The 9,239-nt window shown below is 38.8% G+C and overlaps 1 protein-coding gene across 1 annotated transcript; it reads left to right on the top strand.

The window, feature by feature from the left end:
• The first annotated feature begins 6,777 nt into the window (after positions 1-6,777).
• On the top strand, positions 6,778-8,992 carry LOC131411655 (regenerating islet-derived protein 3-alpha-like). The gene is made up of 5 exons (XM_058550646.1): positions 6,778-6,847; positions 7,424-7,542; positions 7,748-7,885; positions 8,514-8,640; positions 8,925-8,992. Exons 1-5 carry the CDS (start codon positions 6,784-6,786, stop codon positions 8,990-8,992), a joined length of 516 nt encoding a protein of 171 aa, XP_058406629.1. The 5' UTR covers positions 6,778-6,783.
• Positions 8,993-9,239: the final 247 nt, after the last annotated feature.

Raw genomic sequence — 9,239 nt, 5'->3', positions numbered from 1 at the left:
GGATCACTCATGCTGGAGGAAACCAATTATCATCTTATAAGGACACTCGAAGCCTTATGGAAAGGTCCATGTGGTGAGGAACAGAAGCCTCCTGCCAATGGCCAGCACGAATTTAGCATGTTAGTGAGTCATCTTGGAAGTGAATATTCCAACGCCAGTCAAGCCTTCAAATGACTATAGCCTGGCCAATATCTGATGAAACTTTTATCTGAAGTTCAACAATTAAGTTGATTTTTATGAGCTAACTCCAATAACTTAAAGACCATTTAAAATTATTTCTAGTCTTTCTGTATTACTTGATTCAATAGAAATTAAGTAATTTTTCTTTAATTGTTATCATATTTTATATCTAGAAGACAATAAGTGTAATATGATTAAAAGAATAGTTTTTAAAAGTTCAAGTATATACCACTCTACTTAAAAAATATGTAACTATTAATATATTTGAATCTTCTTGTGTCCATATTCCAATAATTTTCTTCTCCATTCAGAGGCAAGTTGGAATTTTGAGTTTATGATTCACCTCCTTTTAATATAATTTTATTACGTATATACATATCTCTAAATGATATGTTGTTCTCTTATTTTTTTCGATTTTTCAAAAAGTGAAATTACACAGTATATAATCTTCTATATTTTGATCTTTGCCCTCAACATTATATCTTTGAGGTTAAACCATACTGATGCCTTTAACTGTGATTCACTTATTTTCACTGCTGTAATGTATTTCCTTGTTTATTTAAACCACAAAATATTTATCCAGTTTCTTGTTAACGGGCATTTGGATTATTTTTAGCTTTTTGCCACTATAAATGATAATGCTATAAATATTACTGTATACACCTCTTGGCATAGGTATGCAAGCTGTATGCTCCTAGGAGTGGTATGATTGAGTGGTAGGGTAAAGAAAATGCTAGGTCTCCCAAGAGGATGTATCAATTTATACTACCACCAAGAGAAACATGAAAGACTCATTGCTCCAATTCCTCACCAAATTTTGGAAAGCCAAACTTTCATTTTGTCAGTCTGGTAGATGTACTATTATATTCCATTTTGATTTTAATTTAAATTTTATTGATTACTAATGAGGTTGACATATTGTCATATATGTATCAATCACTTTGCATCCTCTTTAGCGAAATGTATGCTCATGTTTTTTCACTCTTTTTTTCTAATGAATGTATTATTCATTTTTTGGTGGATTTGTAGTGTTATTAACATTCTAAATATCCCTCCTTTGTTAGTTATTTGCATCTAAAGTATTTTCCTTCATTTGTGCTTTACCTATTTGCTTTTATTTTATTTTTAATTTTAATTTTAATGTGGTCACATTTAGCAATATTTTATAATCTGTGCTTTTTGTATTTAAGAAATACTTTCCTACCCAAAATCAAAACCATACTTTTTAATATTCTCTTCTAAAGTTTTAAAGTTTTGGTTTTCCCATTTAAAAGTTATCAATTCTCCTCGATTTACTTGGGGGATTGTTGCTTTGTTTTGTAGGGGAGCAGAATTTGCCTCCCCAAAATGTATCTTCTTGGCTTGATTGTTTTTAAGTACAAAAGCTTCAGAAAGAAACTTTGACCTTCCCCCTAGCTGCCTAAAAAAATTTAAGATAGAAGGCCTGTTCCAGGAAGGAGCTATCACCATGAATAATTATAGTGTAATGTGAACTAGATGTGGTAGACAGGGAGGAACCTCGCAAGGCCCTTTTGATCTAAGTCTTCTCCATGTCCCATTGTCTCTTCATGGCATGGCAAACATTTGTCTACCAAACATTTGCTTTTCCATCTCCATGTGAATTGCCTTCTTCTTTGAAGTCCCAAACCACTACCCCAACATCCTCCTTTGCCTTTAGCCGAAGACAAAGGCTTCTGCCATTTTATCAAGTTACTTAGTTTTCCAGGGTTTCTCCCAAGTGTACATGTTATTAAACTTTATTTTATTTTCTCTTGTTATTCTTTGTCATGTCAGTTTGATTCTTAGACCGGCCATAAGAATCTAGTTTCTGCTCTACAGTTTCTGTGTTTTAAGGGTTAGGATCTAATTCATTTTTTTGTTCATACAGATAACCAATGAACTCAAATTATTTAACACATTCTTTCTCACTGCTCTGCAATGACCCTCCGTATTTCAAGTTTCCATACATTATAATTATGTTTCTGGGCTCTGCTTCTGTTACACTCGTCAAATTTGCTATCCTCACATCCCTACTACTTTACAGTAAAAAGTCTTGATATAAGGTCACACAAAATTCTTCACCTTGTTGTTTTTCCTCAGAAATCTATTGACTATACTTGATCTTTTGTTTTTCCCTATGAATTTTTAAATTAGTTTATCAAATTATCAGGAAAACCCTGTTGGTATTCTAATTACACATCCATTGATCAATATAGTGAGAAGGAGCATCTTTAGGGTATTGAGTTTTTCTGTTTATGATAGATTTCTTCATATACTTAGGTCTTTTTTATAGTTTAAAATTTTTTATGGAACTTTGACTATTTTTACCAGATATACTCCTAGGTACTTCATATATTTCTTCATATTAAAAAGTGATATCTTTCTTAAAAATACCTTTTCTAACTCTGTTACTGGAACATAAAATTCAAATGGAATTTTTATGTTGTTATCATATTCTCTTGCTGGTTGAATTCTCCTACTGCTTCTAACAATTACTCTGAAGATTCTTTTGAGTTTTACATGGAGAAAACATATCATCTGCAAATAGTGATAATTTCATTTACTCTCCTTCCATGTTTTAATTTTCCTTTTCTTTTCTAAGTGTACTTTCTACAATATAATGTTGTTGAATAGAATCAGTGAGGGTGGGACACTTTTATGTTCCTGACTTCTAAGGAAATGTTTTCAATGTTTTACTTAAATCTTTGTGAGTTTCTTTATCATGTTAAGGGATTCCTATCTTCCCCTTCTGTGTTAAGAATTTTTATCACTCAATAATAGGTGTAGAATTTCACTGAGTGATTTTTTTTTCCTTTAAGATGATCGTATATTTTTCTCCTTTAATTTCTTAATGTGAGAATTACATTAATGTTTTCTCATAATAAACTATCTCTACAATCCTGAGGTCAACTCTTCTTTGTCTTCATTTATTATATACATTGGTGAATTTGATTTGTTTGGTATTCTGTTGAGGAATTCTATATCTATGCCCTTGAGTCAGATTGGCCTTAAGATTTCTTTCTTAATTGTTGCTCCTCAATTCTTTTTTCCAAAACTTCTTTCCCAGTGTCTTTTGACAAATATTTAAACAAACCCAAAGAGAATAGCACAATGAACCTCTATGTAGTCATCACCAAGAAACAACAATCATGACCTCATGGCCTCTCATTTCCCTTTCTTTACCCCCACCACATTGGATTATTTTGAAGGAAATCCTAAACAGCATATTTCATATGTAAGTATTTTATTATGTATCTCTAAATGATAAGAACACTTTAAATAATATAATTACAATACCATAATCACACCTAAAAATAAAAGAATCTCTTTACAATTTCAAATGTTCACTTTTAGTCAATTGTCTCCTAATTATTTTTTCCCATTTGATTTGTTTACATCAGGATCTAAACATGATACACACATTGTGTTCAATTGATACATCTTTCAGATGTTAAGAGGGTAATATTGCTTTATGTTCTTAAATTAATTTGTTAATGAAATAGAGTGATTTCCTAAAGTTACCCACCTCCTATGTGTTGCTGATTGTATCCCTATGTTCAAACATAAAATCTGTCTCCATCCCCTATATTTCCTGGAAATTGGTAGCTCAGTGTTAATAAGAAGTTCTCAAGCTGTTTTTATCTCAGGACACTTTTACACTCTTAAAACTAATTGAGGACTCCTCATACACCTGTCAGAATGGCTATTATCAAAAAGACAAGCAATAGCAAGTGTTGGTGAGGATGTGGAGAAAAAGAAACCCTTGTGCACTGGTGGGAATGTAAATTGGTGAAGCCACTATGGAAAACAGTATGGAGGTTCTTCAAAAAATTAAAAAGAGAATTACCATATGATCCAGCATTTCCACTTTTTGGTATTTATCCGGAGAAAATGAAAACACGAATTCAAAAAGATATATGCACTCCTATGTTCAGTGTAGTATTATTTACAACAGCCAAGATATGGAAACAACTTAAATGTCCATCCACTGATAAAAGGAAAAAGAAGATGTGGTATATATATACAATCGAATACTACTTAGCCATAAAGAGAAAGAAATCTTGTCATTCGCAATAACATAGATGGACCTTGAGGGTATCATGCTAAGTGAAATAGATCAGACAGAGAAAAACAAACACCATATGATTTACCTTATATGTGGAATCTAAAAACACACACAAAAAACAAATAAACAAAACAAAACTCGCGTATACAGAGAACAGATTGGTGGTTGCCGGAGGGGAAGGTGTTTGAGAACTGGCGGAAATGGGTGAAGGGAATCAAGACGTACAAACTTCAGGCCGCCCCATGGTGTAGTGGTTAAGTGCATGCACTCCGCTGCTGGCGGCCCGGGTTCGGATCCTGGGCGTGCACCGAAGCACCGCTTGTCAGGCCATGCTGTGGTGGCGTCCCATATAAAGTGGAGGAAGATCGGCACAGATGTTAGCTCAGAGCCGGTCTTCCTCAGCAAAAAGAGGAGGATTGGCGTGGATGCTAGCTCAGGGCTGATCTTCCTCACAAAAAAATAAATAAATAAATAAAATAAAAATCATTTAAAAAAAAAAGAGGTACAAACTTCCAGTTATAAAATAAACAAGTCATGGGGATATAATGTACAGCATGGTTACTGCAGTCAAGAATATTGTATTGCATTGCTAAGAGAGTAGGTCTGGAAAGTTCTCATCACAAGAAAAATAATATTTTGTAACTTTGTATGATGACAGATGGTAACTAGCATTATTGTGGTGATCACTTCACAATGTATACGACTGTCAAATCATTATATTCCACACCCAACAGTAATATAATGTTATATGTCACGTCTACTTTAATTTAAAAATATTACTGAGAACTCCAAAGAATTATTATTTATGAGAGTTATTTATATTTATAATACTAGATATTAAAACGGGAGTTTTTAAAAATATTTATTTACCAACTAACATATCATTTTTAAGACAATGTCAACAAAATGCCCATATGGGATTAATAATTTTGTGTGTTAATCCATATTTTATGTAAGAAATGTGTTCCATGAAAACTGTAGATTAAAACTCTGTTGCATATGCTTTTCCTAAAGACAACCATTATACTTTACTATGCAGACTTCCCATTGAATCATTGAGAATATTAAAATAAGTGTATTCAAAGTTTAAGATTTACTAAAATTAATTATCTTTACTGCTTCCTCAAGTTTATCAAGGACACTTTTAAACGAAATGTCTGTTTTGTTTCTTCCAAGTATATGGCTCTGAGGAATTCAGGTGGGTGCTACTGCCTTGGTCAATGCTAAGGCACCAGAGCTCTTACCCACCTTTGCTTTTACTCCATCAGCACAAGTGTCAACACAGTGAAAAAGCCAAGTAACATTTTAGTACAATTACCAAAATTACAATTTCACAGATCCCCTGCAAGGGTCTTGAAGACCCCCATAGGTCTGCAGATCACAATCTGAGAATGCCACCCTGAAGAATCCAATTGCCAGCTCAGAATTGACCTGAACTGAGGAACTTTTCTCAGTCTTCTCACATAGAGGTGGCTGGAAGGCAAGTCTGTTTATGTGCCGTGCCTTCCGATCCTGGCTTGCCTATTGACTTACAAGATTATTGCACGTGTCCTCCACACCTTGCTGCAACCTTGAAGCAGCAACTCTGAACCATTGTTCCTTCCCTTCATTTCAAGTGTTTCTTTTACCTGAACTAATACTTTGCCCTCGCCAATAACTCCATTTTCTATAACCACTCAATTTTTAGTTATTAATTGGCTTTTATTTAATCATAAAAGACACGTTTCTAAAAAAGATATGTATGCGCATAATTACATATATACGTATGCACGTATATGCATTCAGGAGTAAGTTCTTGGTAGATTGCTGAAAAATTACACTTTGAACATTTCCTTTTCTCTCCATGCCGCAATATTTTCTAAACTGTGTAACATCAGCGTTTGTGCCAAAAGGCTACCGTCATTCTGGTAAGTTTTCAGAACAAGGTATTTAGGGAAGGCTGCTGGGAAGTTCAAACTTCACCTGTTTCTGGGGAAAGTACTGCCCTCCTAATGGGAAGGAAGCAACATTGTGGCAATTCCCAGCCTTTGCCAGGAAGAGTCTACACCCCGCAGTGCAAATCTCCTTGAACCAATGCCAAGCCCTTCCCCATGAGCCCTGCTCTGGCTCTACACTCAGCGCCCCTCCCTCAGGTCCTCTTATAAAAGCCTAGTCTTTTCTGACTTGACTAACCATCACAGATCTCTCCACTAGGTAAGTGGGAGCTGAGAGAAGGTGAAATCCATGGCAAGGGTTTTACCTCACACATTTGCGGGATGGTTAGAGGAGGATTCCAGTCTTCAGAGCACACAGGAGCATTGAGAGTCAGCAAGGGCGGTCCTGGGAGATCTGAGGAGGAGTAACCTGTAAAAATTGTCTCTCTAGTTCTTCCTAGAACTGAGAAAGGGGGTGGATGTCACCAACATCAATTTATTCCTAGGGATTAGACACAGAAAAGACAAGAGGCAAAATAGAGGGCTCTCTGCGTACCCTTTCTCTGATCACATTTCCTTTAGTGTTCTCTGCCTCCTGAAGACACAGACACGATACTGCCTCTCATGGCCCTCCGCAGCCTGTCCTGGATGCTGCTCTCCTGCCTGATGTTCCTATCTCAAATCCAAGGTGAGATTTCTTTGCCTCTAGCACTGGGTTCTCCATGAATGCTCAGGGCCAGACAGAGGAGGAAGGCTCCTGTGTGACACATGTGGTCATGGCAAGGTACATCCCCACACAATGACCTGCCTGCCATTATCACCACTCCTTCCTTCGGGGTAACAGGTGGTGGGAGGCCTCTCAGTGGTCCATTCACACTGGAATGAGATGATTTCCGATTTTCTCAGTGGACTCTAATTTACGATCGTAGGTAGAAGAGGGAAAGTATAAGGAGTTAATAGTGAGGTATGAAGAAGGAGAATGAAGGGGGGGGAATGAACATAGAAACAGTCAGCCCAGAGTGGGAGAAGGATTGACTTTTGAATAAAGGGGAAGGGTAAAAGAAAAGAGATGGTCCCTCATTAAATTGGGGTGGATTCAAGATCAAGAAATTCTGAAAGTGGTGACAATGGTGGGAGGTACTCAGGAGTTTGGTGTCACTTCCCCAAGCACTGGGCTCATAGATATTCTGCAAGTTCCCTTGCTCACCACAATCTCCACTGTTCATTTCTCTTCATCCCTCTCCCGTATTTCCTTCCACCCCAGGCGAAGACTCCCAGAATGATATGCGCTCATCACGGAGCAGATGTCCCAAAGGCTCCAAGGCCTATGGCTCCCACTGCTATGCCGTGTTTACAACACCAAAATCCTGGATGAACGCAGATGTGAGTAGTTGGATTTGCAGGTAGGGGTAATAAAGGAAAGTGTATTAGAGCCAAGAGATGAGGGAGTTTCCATTCTCCAGAGTTTCTTGAGGGTGAGAATGGCCACTCTCATCTTTGCAAACATGCCCCTTCTCATCTACCTCTACCGTGCCCTTCCCCCAGTGATGTCTCAGGCTCCTCCTCAGTCTCTCCCTTCCCCACACAGATGGCCTGCCAGAAGAGGCCCTCAGGACACCTTGTGTCTGTGCTCAGTGGGGCTGAGGCATCCTTTGTGGCCTCCCTGGTCAAGAACAATGTGAACTCCTACTCACATGTCTGGATTGGGCTCCATGACCCCACAGAGGTGCGACTACATTTTCTCCTCTCTGTTACCTCTTAAGCTGCTGTGGCCCTCCACGGCCCTATCCCCTGTGTCTGCCCAGGAGATGCCATAGAGAGCTCTAGAACTCAGATATCCGGGGTGATATTTGGGGGAAAGGAAGGGCCTTGAGGCCAGCTAAAGAGCTGAGTCCTGCAGTGGTCCCTAGTCTCCAGCTGAGTTAATGTGCCTCTTGGCAAGCTTTGTACACAGATCACATATGAGGTCTTATAATTCAGTTCTCTGAGCCTCTCTGAGTCTAGCACATTCTGTGCTTAGGGAATCCTAAATGAAGATAGAATGCATTTTGCTCCTATAGAACAGACATTGTCTGTGAGTATCAGAGGGTAATCACAAATGCACCAACAATTTTTTTTCAGCCAGTAACATGTTACTCCAAGTGGTTCCGTTGGTGATTATCGACTTTGGGATTTTCCAATACGAGCAAGGAGTTAGGGACAATTCTCCAAAGGAAAACTCTGGGGCAGCATCTGGATGAGCAGACAAATTGTCATGGTCTGGGGAAGGGATGAGGCATTATAGCTGAGGGGACGATGCAATGAGAACGCTAGTGACCATTCAAACTCACCTGGCACCATCCTCTACTCCATAGGGCTCTGAGCCCAACACAGGTGGATGGGAGTGGAGTAGCACTGATGTGCTGAATTACTCTGCCTGGGAGAGAGATCCCACCACCATCTCAAACCCTGGCTCCTGCGGGAGCCTGTCACGAAGCACAGGTAAGAAACAGAGGAGCTACCTCGTGCCCAGTCTTTTCCACCCCCTTATCCCCCATTTCTGGGCTTGACCTTCAGGGAATGTTCCTGAGCTGAGAAATGTAATCTTGGCTTGCCTTTTCCCGTCTTTTCTCGTCTCTCCTCTCTTTGGATCTCCCTCCCCTGGAGTGGGACTCCTGCAAAGAAAAGAGAGAGGCTTTGGATTCTAGACCAGAGTCTGGGAGGCCTCTCCATTAGGTTCTCAAGCTCCACCAGGCCCATTCGCTTTAGCTCTTTTCTCTCTCCAGGATATCTGAAATGGAAAGACTATAGCTGTGATGTGAAGTTACCCTACGTCTGCAAGTTCAAGAACTAGGAGGGCTGGGCGTCATCTGCTTGAGTCTGGTATGCAGCTCGTCATGGACATGGGACCAGTGTGAAGACCCACCCAGGACAAGAATATTTTCTCCACACCACCAACCTGACCACCTCATTCTGCCCTTCCCTCCTCCTCAGCCTCCTGTCAGACTTTTTTTGTCTGTTGCATGGCCTGAGGTCTCAGAGAGCAATAAAAAAATATTTTCTTCCATACTCGCGTGCTTTTGTGCTCCAGTCTCACAGCC

Source organism: Diceros bicornis, chromosome 12 (genome assembly GCF_020826845.1).
Source record: "Diceros bicornis minor isolate mBicDic1 chromosome 12, mDicBic1.mat.cur, whole genome shotgun sequence".
Classification (NCBI taxonomy): Eukaryota; Metazoa; Chordata; class Mammalia; order Perissodactyla; family Rhinocerotidae; genus Diceros; species Diceros bicornis.
Note: the sequence above shows the minus strand (reverse complement) of the source record. Positions and strands in the feature narration are given on the sequence as shown.

Excerpts from the sequence above, each read along its gene's own strand:
- LOC131411655 (XM_058550646.1), top strand. The coding sequence starts at position 6,784 with ATGGCCCTCCGCAGCCTGTCCTGGATGCTGCTCTCCTGCCTGATGTTC. Across the intron at positions 7,886-8,513 it reads GGCTCCATGACCCCACAGAG|GGCTCTGAGCCCAACACAGG; the intron begins GTGCGACTACAT and ends TCTACTCCATAG. Across the intron at positions 8,641-8,924 it reads GAGCCTGTCACGAAGCACAG|GATATCTGAAATGGAAAGAC; the intron begins GTAAGAAACAGA and ends TTCTCTCTCCAG.